General features: G+C 46.1%; 1 protein-coding gene and 1 non-coding gene across 2 annotated transcripts in view; both read left to right on the top strand.

Moving 5' to 3' along the window:
* Positions 1 to 24,821, top strand: part of LOC144174648 (uncharacterized) — a 71,212-nt gene that overhangs the window by 37,221 nt on the left and 9,170 nt on the right. The window contains exons 9-10 of the mRNA XM_077703435.1: positions 21,423 to 21,530; positions 24,006 to 24,224. Coding sequence (XP_077559561.1) covers positions 21,423 to 21,530; positions 24,006 to 24,224 — 327 coding nt within the window. The remainder of the gene's footprint in view (positions 1 to 21,422; positions 21,531 to 24,005; positions 24,225 to 24,821) is intronic.
* On the top strand, positions 13,398 to 13,469 carry Trnat-ugu (transfer RNA threonine (anticodon UGU)). The gene has a single exon. It is a non-coding gene; the product is annotated as a tRNA-Thr (tRNA).

Here is a 24,821-nt window from a genome sequence, read left to right as displayed (position 1 = left end):
GATGCATAGTCGGCTGAGTTATTATATGTAATTCTTATAATAGTACAAATGTAGATGATTAATTGCTACCTTCAAAACTTATAAAGAAGAGCTAGGGAAAAAACACAGGACATGATCCACTCCCAGTGCACTTATGCGCTCTAGTGAAGAAGGCTTTGGAGGGAGTCGATGCATAGAGTTTTGTAAGGATACATGGGGCCCTTGTATTTTGATAAAATCGGCTTACATTGTCATTGTCTTCGCATCAATGCATTAATGAATGTAGCGAAGCCGATTTTAAAGGAACTGGTTGCATAGCAGAAATGCTGGAAAGAATGCTTTAAAGAAACTCTGGTGTTTTGCCAACGGAAGTTGGCCATGCCAGCAGATTAGTGTCGTAAATAAACGTATACCCCTCGCAGACAACCCTGTCAAAACAGCTGCTTTATACATCTTGTGACATCACGAAACTTGAATGGTTAAGCGCGGTATTGGTGGAGTTCACCTAAGCATTTTAAAATAACAAGCACCATGGTAGGGACATGTAAATGTAAAATAAATGAATGACGGAACTTCTAAAAGACACAAGCCTCCCCTAATAATGTTATAAAGCAGGATACCTCAGCCCAGGCGGTAGGCTTTGTGTCAGTTTCGATTGTGTTGGAATCATTTGCCTTGCGAACAGGCGCGGTCAAAAAAAAAAATGCGCACAGGTAAACGCGAGAGCCTGCTACTGTACCTATTTACCGCTGGCACATGTATACGCAACAACCCGTGGCAAACTCAGATATCATTAGCGCAGTCGACTTAAAGTGAGACGACCGACAACTGCAATTAGAAAATTGCGCGAGCCTTTTCTATACCTGCTTCCAGGGGGAAGCACTTTCTGGGAAAGCTTCACCGTCGTCATCAAGTCACCCCTGTAAAAAACAAAAAAGCAAAAGGGGCTCGACGACCTGCATTGCCTGGGCGTTGCCATACCAAAAGGGGGTCATAAAAGCTTCCAATCCGCGGCAAAAGGGAAAACCGTTCAGAACAGGCGTTTAGGAAGATGGCTACGGTTTAGAAAATTGAAAATACGGCTCGGTTTACCTGCAAGCGCTTCGTGACATCACAAAAAAACGTCACCAAAAACGAAATGAGAGGCAAACAGCAAATGCAAATGCCAGCTTTAAGTAGTTACAGTAAACTCCCGTTAGGACGAACTCGAAAGAACCGTGAAGATTTGTTCGTAGTACCAGAAAATTCTCTTAAGCGGGCGTTTTTTTGCATTGTGCGTGTTAGAAGAGAGCAAAAGTGGTGTTCGTCTTAACCATGAAGTTCGTCTTATCCGAGTTCGTCTTAACGAGAGTCTACTGTATTTATCGGCAAACAACGTGTCGTTGGCCATCGAAAAAAAAATCGAGAGAGATACGAAATGCGTAACCTTTCAGCCAAAACCATACGCTTTTTAGACTTCAGTGTCCCTGTAATGGACACTCTCAGAACTTATGTACCGTTTTTAAAATGGGCCACGCATCAGAACACCGTAGTTCAATGGTGCCTCTATTCGAAGCGAAATCGGCCGATAGATGGCGATAGTGACGTGCTGCAAGGGACGAAAAGAAGATTAGAATGCTGGTGGACGAAAAGCAGAGAGGGGAATATTGCCTAGGACAGTTACCACCTGTAACAGAAAAAAAGTATTTTGTGCCTAATAAGCTTTTTGTGCCTGCCCTAAGCAGCGCTAGTATTGAACCAAAAGTGTAAAACATATGTATATTAGTCCTTTTTGGTAAGATGACATGTCATCACCCCGATACAAAGGGGAAACCAATAGAAATCATCATCATCAAGTGGGGATTCTGCTCTGAGCACGCCGCCTTCGTTTCGTTGGTTACGTACGCACGAAATACGTAGACCGGGTACCTATTGTCTATCGGCGGACTACATAGAAACTGCAATAAGTTGGCGCAAAGAAATACTGAAGGCTCAATGACTTTTGTTTTGGATGTGAGGTCACACCTTTCACAAGGCGAGGCTTTGTTTGGTAACAGATGAATTATTGTATTTGGGCGCTATCTCTCCTTCTTCCCTTACATTTTTTGGTGAACAAAAAAAAAACGAAATCATTCGATCAAGAAGGTGCTGCCGCCTGGAAGCAGGAGCAGAAAATGTGAAGGAAAGTTTGACATCCACCTGAATGCAGCCGTACGGCTACAGCAGCAAAAATGCGCGCGCGATTCTCCAGCATGCCGGCTAACGATGGCTTTAAAGGTCGTACGTGTATTGCATATTGGCTAACAAAAAATGGATTATGCGTTAATAGACACAATCAGAATATCCGCACAATTTTATAACGGGCCGTGAAGACAAAATACCAGTTTGTTCAATTTGAAAACACTAGCCTTTGGTAACTCGCTCAGCTTCAGTACAGCTACAAATGGCGGTTTTTACGAACGGCAACAAAAAAAGAAAAACGTAAGGAATATTTGAAATAAACTTTCAAATTTCGCGCCACCATGACGTAATATGGACGGGAGTAAAGTAATATGGGCCAGCACTGAAAACACAGTTATCAGCGTGTGAACTGCATGTCAGCATTCAAGTGATACTGTCAAGTGGAGCACTATCGATCAATCACGTTTTGCCAATGGAAGTTGGCCATGGCAGCAGATTAGTGTCGTAAATAAACGTATACCCCTCGCAGAAGCAGTAGCAGTAGTTGCTCAATCACGCAGAAAATGACAACCGCGTCAAAACAGCTGCTTTATACACTTTTCCGCACTACATCTTGTGACATCACGAAACTTGAATGGTTAAGCGCGGTATTGGTGGAGTTCACCTAAGCATTTTAAAATAACAAGCACCATGGTATGGACATGTAACTGTAAAATAAACGAATGAAGGAACTTCTAAAAGACACAATCCTTTCCTAATAATGTTATAAAGCAGGATACCTTAGCCCAGGTGGTAGGCTTTGGGTCAGTTACGATTGTGTTGGAATAATTTGCCTTACGAACAACCGGAGCCAAAAAAGGTGCGCAGGTAAACACGAGAGCCTACTACTGCACCTACTTAACAATAGCACATATATAGCCACCGACCTGGGGAAACTCAGATATCATTAGCGCTATCGACTTAAAATGAGACGGCCGCCAACTGCAATTAGAAAACTGCGCGAGCATTTTCTATACCTGCTCACAGGAGGCAACACTTTCTGGGGAAGCTTCACCGCCGTCATCACCCCGCCCCCATAAAAGGTGGGGCTCGATGACCTACATTGCCTGGGCGCTGCCATATCAAAAGGGTGTCAGAAGGACTTCCACAGTGAAAGCGTTCAGAACATGGTTTAGGAAGATGGCTACGATTTGGAAAAAATTAAAATGGCCCGGTTAACCTGCAGGCGCTTCATGACATCACGAAAAGTGTCACGAAAAACGAAATTAGAGGAAAACGGCAAATGCAAGTGCTAGCTTTAAGTATTTACTGTAAACTTCCGTTAAGACGAACTCGATGGGACCGTGATTTGTTTGTATTACCAGAAATATTTCTTAAGCGGACGTTTTTTGCATGGAGCACGTTACAAGAGAGCAAAAGGGTTGTTCGCCTTAACCATGAAATTCGTCTTAACCGAGTTCATCTTATCGAGGGTGTACTGTATTTCCCGGCAAACAAGGAAACAAGGCATCGTTGGCCATCGAAAAATAAAATCTAGAGAGATACGGAACGCGTAATCATTCAGCCAAATTAATACGCTTTTTAGTCTTCAGTGTCCGTGTAATGGACACTCAGAATTTATGCACCATTTTTAAAATGGCACATGCATCGGAACACCGTAGCTCCTCCTCCTTGGTGTCTCTATTCGCCTCGAAATCGGCCGATAGATGGCGATAGCGACGCGCTGCGAGTGTGAATTCTGCTCTGAGCACGCCTTATTCGTTTCGCGAGCTACGGGAACACGAAATACGTAGACGTGGTGCTTATTGTCTATCGGCGAATTACACAGAAGCTGCAATAAATTGGCCTTAAAAAGACGCTGAAGGTTGAATGACTTTTGTTTTGGATGACAGGTCACACCTCTCACAAGCCGAGGCTTTGTTTGGTAACAAATAAAATTATTGTATTATTGGGCCGCTATCTCCCCTACTTCCCTTCCATTTTTCAGAGAAGCAAAAATAAAAAAACGAAATCATTCAATCATGCAGGTGCTGCCGCCTGGAAGCAGGAGCAGAAAACGCGCGTGTTATTCTCCATCATGGCGGCTGAAAACGGCGTTACAGGTCATGCGTGTGTTGCAGAATGGCTAGAAAAAAAATGATTACGCGTTAATAGACACACTCAGAATACCCGCACAATTTTTTAAAGCGACGTGAAGACAAAAACATTGTGGTCTATTTCTCTGTCATGGGAAGCGGTAAAACGCGAAAGTGAAATGTGCAGCGAAATCTGCAGCTGAGCATGATTTGCGGATCGGCGGCTGTCTTGTGGGTGGGCTTGGCGAGCGACGTCCTTCTGGCGGGTCGCTTCGGCAAGGGTGTACGGCGTCATTTTCGTGACGGATATGACGCCAGTGAAATCTTGGTGTTTCCCGGCATAAAACACTTCAGTGTTAAAATATAAAACCCTAAAACGAACAACCCCAAGTATAACGCACTATTTAGTATTTAAGGTTGCTTCCCCGCAAGAACGCCCTGTGTGCAGGGGTGAACCTTTTACAGGCGGCTTGCTTTGTTGTACTGGCGTCATTTCCGTGTCGGATATGACGTCAGTGAAATCTGTGTATCCCGGAAAAAAACACGTTCGTGTTAAAATATCACTTCGTTCAATTTGAAAGGACTAGCCTTTAATAACTCGCTCAGCTCCAGTACAGCCACAAAGGGTTGTTTTTAGCAAAAAGAAACGCAAGGAATATTTATCTTTCAAATTTCGCGCCACCATGACGTAATATGGGCGGGAGAAAAGTAATATGGGCCAGCACTGAAAACACAGTTATCAGCGTGTGAACTGCATGTCAGCATTCAAGCGATACTGTCAAACGGAGCTAGAGGCCCTAGTACTATCGCCCGGTCACGTTTCTGTAGAGTAGCTTAAGTCGGTGGCCTCAACCACACAAACAAGATTCATCATCATCACCAGCCTTTTCATGGGAGGTTGTGGCCGTTACTAGATCAGGGTGGCCAATCCTGCTCTGGTGAGGGAGTGCATTGCCGGCAATGGTCGCCGGGGTCAGGCCGCACCCCAAGCCCCTTTGAGCAATTCCATCAATACGCGGATTTTTTTTTAATCCGGTGGGAATTGTCCGGCACCGGGATTCGAACCCCGGTCCTTCTGTTCGCGAGGCGGGTGTTCTACCTCTACGCCATCGCTGCATCTCTGCTTCCAAACAAGATTGTGACGTCGAATATAAATCGCCGGAAAGTGTCAGGGGATAGTCTCCCATTATTTATTCGATGTTTGCGTTAAAGCTGGCATTATCGCCATCGGGACAGAGCAGTCTTATTAGTAAGCTGAACTTGTACTTTGTCTTCATGGTTCCATCAAAATGGCACACGCATTGCTACACCGTAGCTTGGGGAGTCTCTGTTCGCCGCGAGATGTCGACAGCAACGCGCTGCTGCTGGGGCTGCGCCGCAGTGGATAGGGCAACCAGTTAGCGTGCAAGTAGACGAGCGCACGCCTGTCTGTTTCACGAGTTACGTGCTCGCTAAACTCGTAGGGAATAGTGCTACGCTATTGTTCGATAATGAACCGCATAGACGCGGCAATGAGCTTGCAATAAAGGGACCCTGAAGGCTGAATGACTTTTTGTTTTGGCTGAAGTACTACTCCTTTCAGAAGTGTTTCGGCTTCTGGTCGGCGGAAAACCATGCTTTTCCTTTGTTTATAAAAGAATTCTTGGATCTGGCAGCTGTTTCTTTCGCTTAGCTTCCATTTTTCCAGGGGAGCAAAAATAACGAAGTTATTCAAGCAAGAGAGGTGCTGCCACCTTGAAGCAGGAGTAGGAAAAACGCCCGCGATTATCCACCATGGCGGCAGACGACGGCCGTACATATCGCGAAACCAATTACGCCAGTAATCTCACACTCTTCGCACCTTCACGTCTATAAACGGACACGGAAACTAACGAGGGGCGAGAATGGTTTTCACCTGCGTGAATCTTTTCTCTGTGCTGGTAGGACAATGTAAAATACACTTGCCCCGAATAGAAACTAAAAAAAAAGGCTTGCCTATTACGCACAACAATCCTGAGGTCCGGGATTGGGTGCCCACCCTGGGCGGGTGATTGTCATCACTTGGTTCCTCACTTTTGAAAACATAGCTATCTCCATTCGCAAAACAGTCAACTTACTTCGCATGCGTATTCTCCTCTCTCTCTCTCTCTGTCTTTCTGTATATATATATATATATATATATATATATATATATATATATATATATATATATATATATATATATATATATATATATATATATATATATACAGTCTAGTCCACTTATAACAATATCCAAGTGCCAAGAAAATCCCATCGTTATAACCGATAATTATTATAAGCGGGTTGCGAAATAAAACGACGGAACAGAGCTCAAAACCTTTTATTCGCATGCCAGAAAGGTCGTACTACTACTAATTTGCGGAAAAGAAGCCACAGTCGGTCACCTATGTCTGCCGCGTGTGAAGCTAGCGCAAATCTTTTCCAAGAGCATCTATAGGTGGGTGCTTCACCTAGCTGAGGTAAACGTCCTTGGCGGAAACAAAGTCCCCGAGGGTCTGTGTCACTCATTGGACTTCCTACGAAGAAACTACCTGGGTAGGCTAACCGCGTCGTTATAGTCATCACTGTTGCACTTTTGGTGCACAATATAACCGGATTCAATCGTTATATCCGATATATTGTTATAAACGGTATCAGTATAAATGAACTAGAGTATATATATATATATATATATATATATATATAGTAAGGAAATGAGGGGCTCGTTGAGGAAAAATACAGAAAGATAGGTCAGCAGTCTACAATGCCAAAGGAGGCATAGGGGTGTGGTTGGGCTCTTTTCTTTTTCACTACGGTTAATGAAGTACACATTTTTTTTTAAATATACAGAAGAAAGAAAGAAAAACACGCGCCCAGAGTGGGGACCGAACCCACGCCTTTAGATTACATGTCGAATGCCTTACCAATTCAGCTATCTGGGCGACTGTGTTCTCCTTCACTTTCTGGGCTATTTATATTTTACTAGAATTGTATCTGACGCTTGAGGGTGGTAGCCAGCGCCACCCTGACTACACGGGGAGAAGGGGACCTTCTTTTCAACCCCCGGGGCGTGACTCAAACGTCTACAGCCTGTCATGAGCGGGTAACTGGCGGGAAGCCCTCTTATGCTACCTAGGCATCAAGGCTGCCAGAACCGAGACCCTCGCTAGGCTTTCGCAGAATAATATAGTAAGGAAATGAGGGGCTCGTTGAGGAAAAATACAGAAAGATAGGTCAGCAGTCTACAATGCCAAAGGAGGCATAGGGGTGTGGTTGGGCTCTTTTCTTTTTCACTACGGTTAATGAAGTACACTTTTTTTTTAAATATACAGAAGAAAGAAAGAAAAACACGCGCCCAGAGTGGGGACCGAACCCACGCCTTTCGATTACATGTCGAATGCCTTACCAATTCGGCTATCTGGGCGACTGTGTTCTCCTTCACTTTCTGGGCTATTTATATTTTACTAGAATTGTATCTGACGCTTGAGGGTGGTAGCCAGCGCCACCCTGACTACACGGGGAGAAGGGGACCTTCTTTTCAACCCCCGGGGCGTGACTCAAACGTCTACAGCCTGTCATGAGCGGGTAACTGGCGGGAAGCCCTCTTATGCTACCTAGGCATCAAGGCTGCCAGAACCGAGACCCTCGCTAGGCTTTCGCAGAATAATATAGTAAGGAAATGAGGGGCTCGTTGAGGAAAAATACAGAAAGATAGGTCAGCAGTCTACAATGCCAAAGGAGGCATAGGGGTGTGGTTGGGCTCTTTTCTTTTTCACTACGGTTAATGAAGTACACATTTTTTTTTTAAATATACAGAAGAAAGAAAGAAAAACACGCGCCCAGAGTGGGGACCGAACCCACGCCTTTCGATTACATGTCGAATGCCTTACCAATTCGGCTATCTGGGCGACTGTGTTCTCCTTCACTTTCTGGGCTATTTATATTTTACTAGAATTGTATCTGACGCTTGAGGGTGGTAGCCAGCGCCACCCTGACTACACGGGGAGAAAGGGACCTTCTTTTCAACTCCCGGGGCGTGACTCAAACGTCTACAGCCTGTCATGAGCGGGTAACTGGCGGGAAGCCCTCTTATGCTACCTAGGCATCAAGGCTGCCAGAACCGAGACCCTCGCTAGGCTTTCGCAGAATAATATAGTAAGGAAATGAGGGGCTCGTTGAGGAAAAATACAGAAAGATAGGTCAGCAGTCTACAATGCCAAAGGAGGCATAGGGGTGTGGTTGGGCTCTTTTCTTTTTCACTACGGTTAATGAAGTACACTTTTTTTTTAAATATACAGAAGAAAGAAAGAAAAACACGCGCCCAGAGTGGGGACCGAACCCACGCCTTTCGATTACATGTCGAATGCCTTACCAATTCGGCTATCTGGGCGACTGTGTTCTCCTTCACTTTCTGGGCTATTTATATTTTACTAGAATTGTATCTGACGCTTGAGGGTGGTAGCCAGCGCCACCCTGACTACACGGGGAGAAGGGGACCTTCTTTTCAACCCCCGGGGCGTGACTCAAGCGTCAGATACAATTCTAGTAAAATATAAATAGCCCAGAAAGTGAAGGAGAACACAGTCGCCCAGATAGCCGAATTGGTAAGGCATTCGACATGTAATCGAAAGGCGTGGGTTCGGTCCCCACTCTGGGCGCGTGTTTTTCTTTCTTCTTTATATTTAAAAACAAAATGTGTACTTCATTAACCGTAGTGAAAAAGAAAAGAGCCCAACCACACCCCTATGCCTCCTTTGGCATTGTAGACTGCTGACCTATCTTTCTGTATTTTTCCTCAACGAGCCCCTCATTTCCTTACTATATTATTCTGCGAAAGCCTAGCGAGGGTCTCGGTTCTGGCAGCCTTGATGCCTAGGTAGCATAAGAGGGCTTCCCGCCAGTTACCCGCTCATGACAGGCTGTAGACGTTTGAGTCACGCCCCGGGGGTTGAAAAGAAGGTCCCCTTCTCCCCGTGTAGTCAGGGTGGCGCTGGCTACCACCCTCAAGCGTCAGATACAATTCTAGTAAAATATAAATAGCCCAGAAAGTGAAGGAGAACACAGTCGCCCAGATAGCCGAATTGGTAAGGCATTCGACATGTAATCGAAAGGCGTGGGTTCGGTCCCCACTCTGGGCGCGTGTTTTTCTTTCTTTCTTCTGTATATTTAAAAAAAAAGTGTACTTCATTAACCGTAGTGAAAAAGAAAAGAGCCCAACCACACCCCTATGCCTCCTTTGGCATTGTAGACTGCTGACCTATCTTTCTGTATTTTTCCTCAACGAGCCCCTCATTTCCTTACTATATTATTCTGCGAAAGCCTAGCGAGGGTCTCGGTTCTGGCAGCCTTGATGCCTAGGTAGCATAAGAGGGCTTCCCGCCAGTTACCCGCTCATGACAGGCTGTAGACGTTTGAGTCACGCCCCGGGGGTTGAAAAGAAGGTCCCCTTCTCCCCGTGTAGTCAGGGTGGCGCTGGCTACCACCCTCAAGCGTCAGATACAATTCTAGTAAAATATAAATAGCCCAGAAAGTGAAGGAGAACACAGTCGCCCAGATAGCCGAATTGGTAAGGCATTCGACATGTAATCGAAAGGCGTGGGTTCGGTCCCCACTCTGGGCGCGTGTTTTTCTTTCTTTCTTCTGTATATTTAAAAAAAAATGTGTACTTCATTAACCGTAGTGAAAAAGAAAAGAGCCCAACCACACCCCTATGCCTCCTTTGGCATTGTAGACTGCTGACCTATCTTTCTGTATTTTTCCTCAACGAGCCCCTCATTTCCTTACTATATTATTCTGCGAAAGCCTAGCGAGGGTCTCGGTTCTGGCAGCCTTGATGCCTAGGTAGCATAAGAGGGCTTCCCGCCAGTTACCCGCTCATGACAGGCTGTAGACGTTTGAGTCACGCCCCGGGGGTTGAAAAGAAGGTCCCCTTCTCCCCGTGTAGTCAGGGTGGCGCTGGCTACCACCCTCAAGCGTCAGATACAATTCTAGTAAAATATAAATAGCCCAGAAAGTGAAGGAGAACACAGTCGCCCAGATAGCCGAATTGGTAAGGCATTCGACATGTAATCGAAAGGCGTGGGTTCGGTCCCCACTCTGGGCGCGTGTTTTTCTTTCTTTCTTCTGTATATTTAAAAAAAAAGTGTACTTCATTAACCGTAGTGAAAAAGAAAAGAGCCCAACCACACCCCTATGCCTCCTTTGGCATTGTAGACTGCTGACCTATCTTTCTGTATTTTTCCTCAACGAGCCCCTCATTTCCTTACTATATTATTCTGCGAAAGCCTAGCGAGGGTCTCGGTTCTGGCAGCCTTGATGCCTAGGTAGCATAAGAGGGCTTCCCGCCAGTTACCCGCTCATGACAGGCTGTAGACGTTTGAGTCACGCCCCGGGGGTTGAAAAGAAGGTCCCCTTCTCCCCGTGTAGTCAGGGTGGCGCTGGCTGCCACCCTCAAGCGTCAGATACAATTCTAGTAAAATATAAATAGCCCAGAAAGTGAAGGAGAACACAGTCGCCCAGATAGCCGAATTGGTAAGGCATTCGACATGTAATCGAAAGGCGTGGGTTCGGTCCCCACTCTGGGCGCGTGTTTTTCTTTCTTTCTTCTGTATATTTAAAAAAAAATGTGTACTTCATTAACCGTAGTGAAAAAGAAAAGAGCCCAACCACACCCCTATGCCTCCTTTGGCATTGTAGACTGCTGACCTATCTTTCTGTATTTTTCCTCAACGAGCCCCTCATTTCCTTACTATATTATTCTGCGAAAGCCTAGCGAGGGTCTCGGTTCTGGCAGCCTTGATGCCTAGGTAGCATAAGAGGGCTTCCCGCCAGTTACCCGCTCATGACAGGCTGTAGACGTTTGAGTCACGCCCCGGGGGTTGAAAAGAAGGTCCCCTTCTCCCCGTTTAGTCAGGGTGGCGCTGGCTACCACCCTCAAGCGTCAGATACAATTCTAGTAAAATATAAATAGCCCAGAAAGTGAAGGAGAACACAGTCGCCCAGATAGCCGAATTGGTAAGGCATTCGACATGTAATCGAAAGGCGTGGGTTCGGTCCCCACTCTGGGCGCGTGTTTTTCTTTCTTTCTTCTGTATATTTAAAAAAAATGTGTACGTCATTAACCGTAGTGAAAAAGAAAAGAGCCCAACCACACCCCTATGCCTCCTTTGGCATTGTAGACTGCTGACCTATCTTTCTGTATTTTTCCTCAACGAGCCCCTCATTTCCTTACTATATTATTCTGCGAAAGCCTAGCGAGGGTCTCGGTTCTGGCAGCCTTGATGCCTAGGTAGCATAAGAGGGCTTCCCGCCAGTTACCCGCTCATGACAGGCTGTAGACGTTTGAGTCACGCCCCGGGGGTTGAAAAGAAGGTCCCCTTCTCCCCGTGTAGTCAGGGTGGCGCTGGCTACCACCCTCAAGCGTCAGATACAATTCTAGTAAAATATAAATAGCCCAGAAAGTGAAGGAGAACACAGTCGCCCAGATAGCCGAATTGGTAAGGCATTCGACATGTAATCGAAAGGCGTGGGTTCGGTCCCCACTCTGGGCGCGTGTTTTTCTTTCTTTCTTCTGTATATTTAAAAAAAATGTGTACTTCATTAACCGTAGTGAAAAAGAAAAGAGCCCAACCACACCCCTATGCCTCCTTTGGCATTGTAGACTGCTGACCTATCTTTCTGTATTTTTCCTCAACGAGCCCCTCATTTCCTTACTATATTATTCTGCGAAAGCCTAGCGAGGGTCTCGGTTCTGGCAGCCTTGATGCCTAGGTAGCATAAGAGGGCTTCCCGCCAGTTACCCGCTCATGACAGGCTGTAGACGTTTGAGTCACGCCCCGGGGGTTGAAAAGAAGGTCCCCTTCTCCCCGTTTAGTCAGGGTGGCGCTGGCTACCACCCTCAAGCGTCAGATACAATTCTAGTAAAATATAAATAGCCCAGAAAGTGAAGGAGAACACAGTCGCCCAGATAGCCGAATTGGTAAGGCATTCGACATGTAATCGAAAGGCGTGGGTTCGGTCCCCACTCTGGGCGCGTGTTTTTCTTTCTTTCTTCTGTATATTTAAAAAAAAATGTGTACTTCATTAACCGTAGTGAAAAAGAAAAGAGCCCAACCACACCCCTATGCCTCCTTTGGCATTGTAGACTGCTGACCTATCTTTCTGTATTTTTCCTCAACGAGCCCCTCATTTCCTTACTATATTATTCTGCGAAAGCCTAGCGAGGGTCTCGGTTCTGGCAGCCTTGATGCCTAGGTAGCATAAGAGGGCTTCCCGCCAGTTACCCGCTCATGACAGGCTGTAGACGTTTGAGTCACGCCCCGGGGGTTGAAAAGAAGGTCCCCTTCTCCCCGTGTAGTCAGGGTGGCGCTGGCTACCACCCTCAAGCGTCAGATACAATTCTAGTAAAATATAAATAGCCCAGAAAGTGAAGGAGAACACAGTCGCCCAGATAGCCGAATTGGTAAGGCATTCGACATGTAATCGAAAGGCGTGGGTTCGGTCCCCACTCTGGGCGCGTGTTTTTCTTTCTTTCTTCTGTATATTTAAAAAAAAATGTGTACTTCATTAACCGTAGTGAAAAAGAAAAGAGCCCAACCACACCCCTATGCCTCCTTTGGCATTGTAGACTGCTGACCTACCCGCCGCGGTGGCTCAGTGGCTAAGGCGTTGCGCTGCTGAGCACGAGGTCGCGGGTTCGATTCCCGGCCGCGGCGGCCGCTTTTCTGATGGAGGCGAAAAGTAAAAACGCCCGTGTGTACGAGATTTCGGCGCACGATAAAGATCCCCAGGTGGTCAAAATTAATCCGGAGCCCTCCACTACGGCGCGCCTCATCGCCTGCGTTGCGTCGGCGCGTTAAACCCCACAATCAATCAATCAATCAGACTGCTGACCTATCTTTCTGTATTTTTCCTCAACGAGCCCCTCATTTCCTTACTATATTATTCTGCGAAAGCCTAGCGAGGGTCTCGGTTCTGGCAGCCTTGATGCCTAGGTAGCATAGGAGGGCTTCCCGCCAGTTACCCGCTCATGACAGGCTGTAGACGTTTGAGTCACGCCCCGGGGGTTGAAAAGAAGGTCCCCTTCTCCCCGTGTAGTCAGGGTGGCGCTGGCTACCACCCTCAAGCATCAGATACAATTCTAGTAAAATATAAATAGCCCAGAAAGTGAAGGAGAACACAGTCGCCCAGATAGCCGAATTGGTAAGGCATTCGACGTGTAATCGAAAGGCGTGGGTTCGGTCCCCACTCTGGGCGCGTGTTTTTCTTTCTTTCTTCTGTATATTTAAAAAAAAATGTGTACTTCATTAACCGTAGTGAAAAAGAAAAGAGCCCAACCACACCCCTATGCCTCCTTTGGCATTGTAGACTGCTGACCTATCTTTATATATATATATATATATATATATATATATATATATATATATATGGTCGTGGGTTCGGATCCCACCTGGCAGGCATTTTTTCTCCACTTTCTTATTCTCCACATTCTTTATCTTGAGCTACTACATCCTCCCCTTTGCTTTCCGAGGTCTTCTTGACTGCCAATTCTTATTTCTGTCTTATATATATATATATATATATATATATATATATATATATATATATAGTTAAGAGAAAAGGTTCCTGGCTATGAGGTTAGCTGTACGATAGAGAAGTCAAACTGAAAAACATAACAACATTTATTCTAACGTTTCGACCGGGGGCCGGTCTTTTTCAAAGAAAGACCGGCCCCCGGTCGAAACGTTAGAATAAATGTTGTTATGTTTTTCAGTTTGACTTCTCTATCGTATATATATATATATATATATATATATATATATATATATATATATATATATATATATATATATATATATATATATATATATATATATATATATATATATATATATAGTTCGATAGCCCTGCTTTAGGGCTTTAGAAGGCACCGAGAGAGAGAGAAAGAAAAAAAGGGAGAGAGAGAATAAACTTTACCTCGAGGATTATCAGTTTATGATGCATCTTGAAAGTGATGCTGGTAGGTCGCGCTGATGGCTGTCAGCGTGAACTGAGCAGTGACGTCGGCAGCTCTGGCGACCAAACGGACCTGTAGGTCCGGTACCGAGCTGCCCAGCGCGGCCTCCCACCTTTCTTCGGAGGGTATTGAAGAATATGCGCTTTTGCATTCGTTCCCCACGTGCTAGATTCTGACAACAGTGTCGTATTTTAACACGAAAGTGTTTTTTCACGGATACACGAACATTTCACTGCCGTCATATATGACGGGAGTGAAATATACGCAATAAACGCAAAAATGACGGCAGCGACTGATATATCAGTCGCGGAAATAATGCCAGTACACCTTTGCCGAAGTGACCCGTCAGCAGGACGTCGCTCGCCAAGCACACCCACAAGAGATCCGTCGACCCGCAAATCATGCTCAGCTGCAGATTTCGCTGCACATTTCATTTTCGTGTTTTACCGATTCTTATGACACAGGAATCAACCACAGTTTTTTTTCTTTTTCTATTCGTAATGTCAGTCTCAGCGTGACAGGGAGCTTTAAAAATAACTTCGTACTGTCCTACAAAAAGGATATAAAGTACAGCGAACCACATTCGTTCTAACGTTAGCGGTCCAAATATATTCTAAAATCCTGGCCAACGTGGCGCACTCGCACACAAATCCGATTTCATTTACTACTCACGTACGACGAAGTGGGCCTTTTATGTTTCTGGTGGGCCTTGCGTCTCTGCATGAATTCGTTTCTTTTTAGTTCCTTCTGAGGCCACGAAGGTTGCGGTGCGCGGATTTTTGTTTTATTTTGTACTCTGCGCAGTCGTGTCCAGTTCATCTCTCGATGCAACATAACGAGGCTACTGAGCAATCAAAACACATGAAGGTTGAGAAACACATATAAAAAACTCCCAAACGCATGTTTTATACGAAAACATCTGCTCTGATTTACTCACATTTATCTCTAGCTTTACTCTGTGCGGAACATATGCTAGAGTTCTTGGTCGAATGGCGTAAGACTTGTATTCCACCAATGGAAACAGGGAAAACATCAAAATAGAACTAATGGCAGGGGTAGTTCCCGTCATACGAAAGTAATGATTGGGCGTACAGTCGTGTGAGTGATGTGGTGCGCCTCGTTTTCTCTCTGCTACATTTGCTAACCCGTCTCAACGAGTTTCAGACGACCACATTACGCTTTTCCTTATCGATTTCCTGCCAGCCTTGACGCCGAGGTTTTTCAGCTTCGCATAGCTACAACGATGTTTCTTCTGTGAGATATATATTCAAAAATGCAACTTCATGGTGTTTCGTGTAGTATTGCTTGATGTGAGCGACGTCACCGTCGGTTCCCATCTAGAAGCAGACAATTTCATATAAAAAGCAAGCTCTATTTCGTTTAGCATTATATTTATCTTACAAAGACTATGTGTCCTTCGTATAATTGTGTGCCGGCGTTTTATTTAGGCCAGTAAAGCGCTTATTTTTTTGTTTTCTTTTCAAGAAAAGTCTGACTCTTTCTTTCTTGTGCTTAGCTTTTGGAAGAATTTGCCTTTTGCGGGACAAATGCTTACGTACAACCAGCCTCTCATTTTCATTGCAATATGCTGATCTCTTTCTGAAGAACAACGTATACGGGGTTTCCTTCTACGCGATCCGGGAATGTATGGCGACATTTAGCTTAAAGTGGCCATGAAGACAAAATACAAGTTTGTTTTATTCGAAAGATTTGGTGTTTTGTAGTGATCCCTGTGCTTATCCGGCAGCAAACGATGCTTTATTCACTGCGAAAGTCGACAATTCAAGCCAAATTGTCATTCTCCCGCGGAATAGTGTGTTGTGACGTCTGCAATGACGTATATACTGAAGCAAACGTTAGTATGCTGACAAGGGTTACAGCAAACGACGACACACCTTGTTTACCGTTAGTACTCCTAGATGGCGCTTCGATACTGCTTAGGACCACTCTCCGCAGTCGCTTTTTTTTTAGCGGATTTGTACCTGACTAATTTTATTTACAGTTGATCGTAATCGTTTTGGGAAACATTGGGGATGCCCGACAGACAGGGACAATGTCTCTTATGCCAATTGGCCAGTGTCGTGTGAGACAACCCCAGAGCACCGGAATGCTGTGCAGCTATTACAAGCCTAATGTACTGAATACGTACTGGTAGGTTTGCTTTTGCAGGCCTCAGCCAATCTCACAGTTGCCCATAATATGTCACATGTTCTAGCGCGGGAAATGAGCTAGGGGGTCGCATGGCCATTCTCTGTTTTCCTCATTATGCAGCTTATTTGAGTGATGTTTGCGCTAAAAGCGGCGTTAGTCTTATTCTAACCAGGCGATGTTTTGAATGAACCAAACTTGCATTTTGTCTTCATGGACCCTTTAAGCATCGATGGAGCCTGCCTTTTTTTAGGGAGATTTTACTACCTTCATGAACATAAAATGCTTCGTAAATGATGTACCTCGGTAACATCCTTTTTCATTCTTTCTGTTTTAGCGCATAATACCTGCGCTATATTACCAAGACATGGTTACTTTTGCCCACTATCCCAGAAACGCCAGAAGCTTTGACCTCCGGCATAACCGCTTGATTGATTGATTGATTGATTGATTGATTGATTGATTGATTGATTGATTGATTGATTGATTGATTGATTGATTGATTGATTGAAGGAACGTTCAGACTTAAGGAAATTGTTCTCACATCGGCGTGCGTTTCGCGAACCGGAATTAGTGTGATGTGGTTTAAGGCCAAAAATGAGTGAGCTGCATGTTTTGAAATAAACTGACCTCTTGTAAAGACCTATTTACATCAGGCGACGGTGCCTCTTTCAAGACGACCTAAATTTACCCTCGTGTGTTTTTTTTCCTTAATTTTTTTGGTGGTATGAAAGTAGCCCCCGATCGGACATAATTAAAAGCCATGAGAGATAGGAAGTCTCTGGCAGATTTTTTTTGTTTTCGTGTGGCATGCGTACGCATTTGAAAGCATTGTGTTCCTATAGAAACGCGAGCTACTATTGAACAGAGGACGGAGAAATAATTGTTAATGGTCTGCCTCCTGATTTCATTCATGTAAGGTCATAGGCTCATAAGCAAAAACGTCTTTGCCCTTTATGCGATGCCTTCTTGCCGTGGGATCTCAACAAAAGAATCGAGAGTAACCCAAATATTACCGGCGTCCATTTATTGCTTCGAAGACAAAACCAAAGCATTTTCGTACCGTCTTTATACAGCGGAAATTCATTTTTCTAGATAGGCCTCCTTGGGGAAAGGAGCCCTATCTAAAACATCTCGAAATGCCTAGAGACGCCTGTTATCAATGGTCCACACTTAATTACACGTCGCATTCAGCATACTTACATGTATAAAAATGATATTCTCTTTTTATTCTGGTCCAAAATATATCATTTTTTTACTGTAAATTTGGCGCCGAGGACACATACTAAATTTTTCGAGTTAACTAAGTGGTTGAATGGCTGGGGCTTTCTGCTGCTGAGCGGGAGGTTGGGCGTCCTATTCCAGGTCGCTATGCTTCAATTGAGGTTTAAAGAAAACAACTAAAAAATCCTTTGCATACGTATGCAAGGTGACGGCGCAAGCTAAAGACAACCGAGTGATTTTACTCCGTAGCGTTCTATAGTGTGCCTCGTAGTCCCGGTGTTTCGTAGGGAGCCGAAATCATGCCATGTAATTAAGAGCTTCATGTGATCCCACGGTAAGACATCGATTACACCGCTGTTGTCACTAAACCACAAGAACGAGATAGCCTGTCGGGAGTTGCTATTATCAGCGAACGCAGTGAAAGCTGTTTATACACAGCTCGTGAAATCTAAATTTGGAATAATTCGAACTAACCGCTCCTGTCTAACCTTACACCTCGTTAATTCGAAATTTCGGGTAATTTGTCCTGAACACCCTGTCTCACCCCACACCTCGTTAATTCGAAATCTTGGATAATTCGTACTGAACGCCCCGGTCTCACCCCACACCTCGTTAGTTCGAAATTTCGGGTAATTCGTAGTGACCACCTCGGTCTCACCCCAAGCCTCGTTAATTCGAAATATCGGATAATTGACCGCCCCTGTCTCACCCCACATATCGTTAATTTTAAATTTCGGGTAATTCGAGCTGACCGCCACTGTAAGACCCTACAACTCGTTAATTCGAAATTTCGGGTAATTCATACCGACCGCCCCTGTTTGTCCCCTGTTTGTCTACGTAGTCCATTTTGCGGAAAAAAAATGCATTCATCCTCCAAAATATGAATGCCGCATCACCGTTTATGGGTTTATTTTAAGGAAAGATGCGTGGCGAGCGATCATTACGACGATCTGCGCGCGTGATGTGGTCGAAAGAGTGGTTTTGCGCAAAGTGAACACAAATTGCAGTCCCAAGCACCTCATCGAAAGGAATGTTAAGACGTGGATCATGGCCGCAACTATACGCCTTGAGTTTCTCAAGATTAAGGCGCCTGGCTTGCTCCTACTCGGAGGCTGTCTTGACGCGTGAGAGGTTGAGGCGTTGCAAGGTGTTGGCCTCGCTCATTATAGCGTGCCGTCAAGGATGTCAGAGCGGCGAGGCTTTCACAGGTAGGAGAGATTGCCGCACAAGTAGTTGGCGAAAACCCCGTCTTTTGAAACGTGAACTGCGTAAGCGAAGAAGACACACACACACACATACACACAAAAAAAATTCCCCGCTTACCCCGAGGGGAAGAATGTGAAAGTGCGAATGCACGAGTTGAATTTGCGCGGTTCGGTAATGTTCGCGAAAGAGAGATCCCACACACACACACAACTACAAAGAAAGAAAGATGCATTTATTCACAGACACCTATTTGTGTTGTCGTTGTACTTGTTGCTAGAGCGGATCTCAGCTTTGAAATTTAGTGTCAGTACTCCTTTAAGCGGGTGCATTAGCCCTTCTCACGCCCGATTCCTGGCCAATCCCCCACGTGGGTATGTGCCATGTCAGCGGCCAGGCAGCGCGCGCCCATCTCCCCCCGTTGCTAGGGAAGACGAGGAGCGCGCGCACCCGCAGCTGTTGCTATGCGGACTACGGCGGCGGACGATTCAGGCTCGCTTAAGAAGTGCATTCGCACTTAAAAGGCGGTTCGGGAAGAAAACAGCGCAAGGGAAGACGAAGGCAGAGACTGGGCAAACACAGGCACGGCCGCACTCGTAAAAAACGGCCGCCTGGTAATGGAGAAAATTCAACATCATGCACGGTATCTTTTAGTTTGAACAATACGGAATTATATCACCCACTACTTTCCGGTATAAAACAAGAAATATTGGGCATGATATTCAACGTTAATATAAGCTCGTAGTTATTTTTGCCGCTTTGAAAGTTACCATTCCGGAAGAAATTAGTCTGTCCTATCCGAGTGATGAGTTTTCGGTTCAGCTTTAGTTAGATAGAACTTCGTTGAATTCAAACTTTCCTCGGAATGTCGTTGGAGTGCTGACTGATGAGCTTCGACTGAGACGAAAGGCGAGTAAATTTGAATCGATATTATAGGCGTCCTGTAAGACGCAGGAAATCCCTAACAGCGAATCGCACGCTGCACCTTTCCTGTATGCCAAAAGCAACATGATTGCGAGCACTACCGGCATCATTACGGTGACGCGCACATGCGCTCCTGGAGGGGTAAGATTGGTCGGGTGCGTTTTGCTCGTTGAGTGCATTCGAGCATTTAATGAGCGTACGTTCTTTAGAGAGAAGGCCGGGGGGAATTTCTTCGCGAACGTGATTTTCAGACATCCCGTTATCGAGCGAACGCCCATGAATGTGGCCATGGTTCGTAGCCCTTAGCTTTTGGACGAGGGCTTATACATGAGCCGATGCAGCCAGCACCGTGCACCTAAAACACTAATTTACTTGGACAGTGGCTTCATTTCATACGGCTCATATAATCGAATTATCGGCCGCCATCTGTAATGGGGCACCCGAGAATTTTGCTCTCACAAAAAATAATTTTTGCTAAGACTCTGGCTTTGACTCTGAAACCTTATCTGTGATGCAGTTCCTTATCTTATCGTGCTACTAGTTTACAAGCTGTTCACATAACTTGAACGAAGTATTCAAATGTCTGGCAACAATGAAATCGATGATCATTCATGGTAATGTGGCCCTATTATTTAAGACAAAGTGCTTACCCTTCTAACCCTGGAATCTAGCCGGACATTCTGAATTGCAAAATTGTAGAACGTCCAAAAGTATGCTGAATAATGAAGTTTTGTCTAGTCTAAAGCACTTTTAACAAAGAAAGACGTTGTGAAGCACCAATGAAATTGGGAAAACAGTGCCGCTAAACTACTAACACGCACTGGCGATAAATGGTACGGTGGCCGCCTGCCTGTCATCCGGTACGCCGTTGCGCAACGCAGTAGCGTACGGGGCAGTCCTCTAGCTGGTCAGAAGTTGGCGCTTTTTTTTTTTAACGCGCAAGCATCAATGGCCTGTCACCGAATCCCTGTGGGGAGCCGAAAAAAAATGACATACTAGAAGAGATTATTAGTACAACTGTCTCCGGCAATTTGGGAGTGCCAATACGAACCACGAAAATGTAATCAGGCACAGAGTTACTAAGGTGTGAAAAACACTCGGCAAACATGCAGAAGTAATGAACAGTAGGCTGCCGCAGTTACTAAGAAGAAAGGTAAACAACCTATAGTGCGTATTCCCAGTGACGACTTATGGGTCAGGGCAGGAACCTGCGGACTTATTACGAGCCATGAAAGCAATCTTGGGTTGGCCCGACGAGCCATGGAAAAAAGAAGATAGAATGATAGGAGTGGCGCTTAGAGATGAGAGACGAGCGTCCTTGATTAGGGAGCAAACTCGGGGGAAGGCATCCAGCTCAACCTAGGAGAAGGAAGGGGAAGTGAGCTGGGCATCTTATGCGGGGAACTGACAATCTACTGGACTAACATCGTAATTGAGTGGCTACCGAGAGACAGGACTACAAGCAGGAGAATACCGGTAACTACAAGCAGAGACAGACGAAAAAATTTTGGGGTAAAGATAGCCTTGGACAGCACAGGATAGGAGCTGTTGGAAGTAGTAAATGGTAGAGGCGTTCATTATGCAATGTCGTTTGCGTGCGGGCGTGCGTGTGTGTGTATTCGTGAGTGCGTGCACAAACGTAGCTCGAATGGGGTTGGGAATGACACCGCGTGACATTGCGTTGTCTCTCGCAGGGGGGCTACGCAGGCAACGCGGCAGGCTTCCAGGTGATGTCGCTGCTCAAAGTGGCCGAGCTACGCTCCAATCGACCGGGCATCGGATTGATCCACTACGTGGCACAGGTAGGTGACGCACACGTGTGAAGAATAATTTGGCTCCACGCGTGTCCTTGGGAGCTAATACAAAATAATTTTGTTAGGTCCGTCGTCAGTCTTAGGAACTGGCCGGGTCGCCTCCCGTTTCTATTCTTGGAGCGGCTTTTCCGCGGTTCATTCGAAATTTATCTTAAGTCGTGGAGCGTTTAATTCGTTGTGTGGAAGGGATCCTAATCTATCAAACAACGACTTCAACGCTCGTTAGTAAAACTTTGCTAGTACTAGATCACTGAAACCGCAGTTTGGACTGGAATGACTTACGTCGAACTAGCTAGCGCTCTCATTCTCGACTTTTTGCGGAATTGGTTAGGCTGCGTCCAAAATATTGCGCGTATTATTTTCACCTTCCCACAAAGCGGGGCTTAATTAACGATTATAATGCAGTTATGCACGTGGTTTTCTCGTTTTCCTAACGCCTTGTTGTTGCTTTTTTAATGGTCTGGCTAGAACTTTCTCGTTCTTGCAAGGCGACCTAATTTGCTCGTCTTAGGATTCGTGGTCGTTTTGTGTGTACTACGGCAGCAGAGAATGATCGGGAGAAGTTGTTTAGCTGTAAATTTTAAATTCTTATTCTTCTTTCCTGACCTCCCTGTAGAAGCTACAGCTTTGGACGAACAAATAGTTCGTCAACTTGTACAGGCCGTGCGAGGCCTTCAAGTGTCACTTGTGCGCAATCGCTTGCCGCTAGCCATTCCGGTATACGGCTAGTAGTCAGCTCTTTGGAGGCTTCATTCAATTTATGGGGATCGTATTTGCTCACGCGTTTTGTTGCGTGTCTCATGGCGGGTGCATCGCACTGAACGGTACTAAGCACCATGCGCGCGGGCAGCGAGATGCAAACAGTCAGTCTAATTGTCGTCAGCCTTGCAAGGGGCTAACTATGAGGTGTAGGAGACAGGAGCTGGATATGAGAGGTTGTGACTGGGTTAGTATTCGCATTTATTCAAAACTGACTCTTCATTGCCATTTCTGCCATTTTTCCAAGCTCAATTGAGGCACCTGAAGCCCGACAGAGTTTTCCAGCTATATGATATGAGATTTATAGGACAATCCCTGTTATCGGGGAGATGGTCGGGAGTTAGAGAGAAGCAGCTTATGATGGGAAGAGGGGGGGGGGGGGGAGGGCATGAGTATATGTCGCAACATACGCATGTACGAGAAAACGTTTACTTGACCCAAGACATACATAACATTTAGGTAATAAAAAAATTACACCATCTTCCCGTAGGGGAACCCTGAGTAGTATGCAAAGCAGCCATGGGGTCGATTCAAGTGCCCATTAGTTTTCAGTTCCTCGTTTTCGTTAGGTTGAGGTACGTAGCTACCGTTATACTTAAAGTTTGGTTTCCATGGTAACTAGCACACTTTTCACTTACCGGAACTACGAAATGGGAAATTGCGTTGACCCCACGGCTGTTTCGCATACTACTCAGGGTTCCCCTACGGGAAGATGGTGTAATTTTATTAGATGCGACGGGGCTATGTCCCTCCCTTGTCGTTGTTGCGCCGTCCACGCCCCCACTGCGCATGCTCGGCTTGCTGAACGCCCGGTGGTGTCTTACCCTTTAATGGCTGCTGGAGCAACAGTGTTACCGGTGTCTTCCTGGGCCGGCCCGAGATGAGCAGAGCATGCGCAGTGGGGGTGTGGACGGCGCCACAACAAGGGAGCGACATAGCCCCGACCATGAGATGCTGGAGCGACAGTGTTGCCGGTGTCTTCCTGGGCCGGCACAAGACGAGCACGTTCCCCTTAAAGGGCTCCGGGAGCGGCAGTGTTGCCGGTGCCTTCTTGGGCCGGCGGATGGATGGACGACGGATAATGGACGACGGAGCCGAGAGAAAGAGATGCTTTGCATCTAAAATCAAACCGCTTTCTTAAGAGAAAAATGTTTAAAACGCGAAGCTTTCTCCCACACAACACGAGTCAAAGCTAAAGTCCGAAATCCACTCCCGCAAGGTCCGAAATCCAAAAAAAGGGTCGAAACCAAAGTCCTCCTCAACTCAGCCAAAGTCTGAAGCCAACGTCCAACCCCACAACACCAAAATCCGAAGTCCAACCCTGCGTAGAGAATGTATTTCATCATAATCATCCCAGCTAACCGCGTGTACTGGGAAACTACATTTTACGTGTTATGAGACGCCCGTTAGGTGTGTAGAGACATTCCATTGTCATGTTATGCGGTGTATGATTAACGCACCCTTTTTGGAACCCGCTGTGCAAAGTTGGCTTTTCCTGAAGTGTGTTTTGGTCGGACGTCGACGCCATCAGTGAGACATAGGAAGCTCCGCTATAAAAGAGGACGGATCCGGGGGCTGGCTATTCCTTCCTCCTGGAAGAGCCTCTCAATAGTTCAGCGGCGGTTCGCATCACGCTGCCAGGACGAACGTCAATCAAGAGTAGCCGTGCTGATATCGTGCGCGCCAACATCACGTGTCTCCCAGGAGGCGGACCGGACGCAGCTTCTGGGCCGCTCGGGTGCCGAGGCTGCACTGCCGACGCTGGACGCTGCGAGCCGGGTGTCCGGCGACCAGGTGCGCACCGACGTTTCGGCGCTGGCCGAGCGAGTGGCCAAGCTGCAGGCGGATGCCTCAAGGCTGGCGGCCCGTCCGCCGCACTCCCGGGACGACGCGTTCCTCGAGCGCACGCACGCTCTGATCGAGGTACGTCACTGACACACCTGCCGGTGGTGCCACTGTTGGTGCCTGAACCACACATAGAGAGAGAGAGAGAGAGAGAGAGAGAGAGAGAGAGAGAGAGAGAGAGAGAGAGAGAGAGAGAGAGAGAGAGAGAGAGAGAGAGAGAGAGAGAGAGAGTACGTAACTTATTGAATGGAAGGACAACACCAGAGGTCGCCCTGTTCGTATAGTCTCCGACCTGCCACTCTGTGTGGGGTTGGGGAAAGGGAGAAAAGAGCATAGATAGAGAGGGGGACAGGTATGATGATGGACCTAGAGGTGATAGCATAAGTATGTACAAAATTCCTATGCCATGTACAGTACATGTTCAATAGTTCACCACAACGGGATTGGGCTACAATGTAGCTGCCAAACCGCTGCTTTTTAAAAATGCCAGCACTGCCTTGAAGGCCTCAGTTCTGGCATATGTGCTTGTAAACAAAGCTTAAGTCAACTGTTTGAGGGCCACTGAGGGCAAACACGACTTCTTCATAATTCCCGGGATGGAAAGGCGGATTGACGGTCTTGCTAGTACCCACAGAGGATTCTGTGAAACCACCATTGGGGCGTAGCCAGAGGGAA

The sequence above is a fragment of the Haemaphysalis longicornis genome, unplaced genomic scaffold (genome assembly GCF_048455015.1).
Source record: "Haemaphysalis longicornis isolate Haplotype H1 unplaced genomic scaffold, Haemaphysalis longicornis Haplotype H1 scaffold_3, whole genome shotgun sequence".
Lineage (NCBI taxonomy): Eukaryota > Metazoa > Arthropoda > Arachnida > Ixodida > Ixodidae > Haemaphysalis > Haemaphysalis longicornis.
The sequence above is the reverse complement of the archived record's forward strand: the minus strand, read 5'-3'. Positions and strand labels throughout refer to the sequence as shown.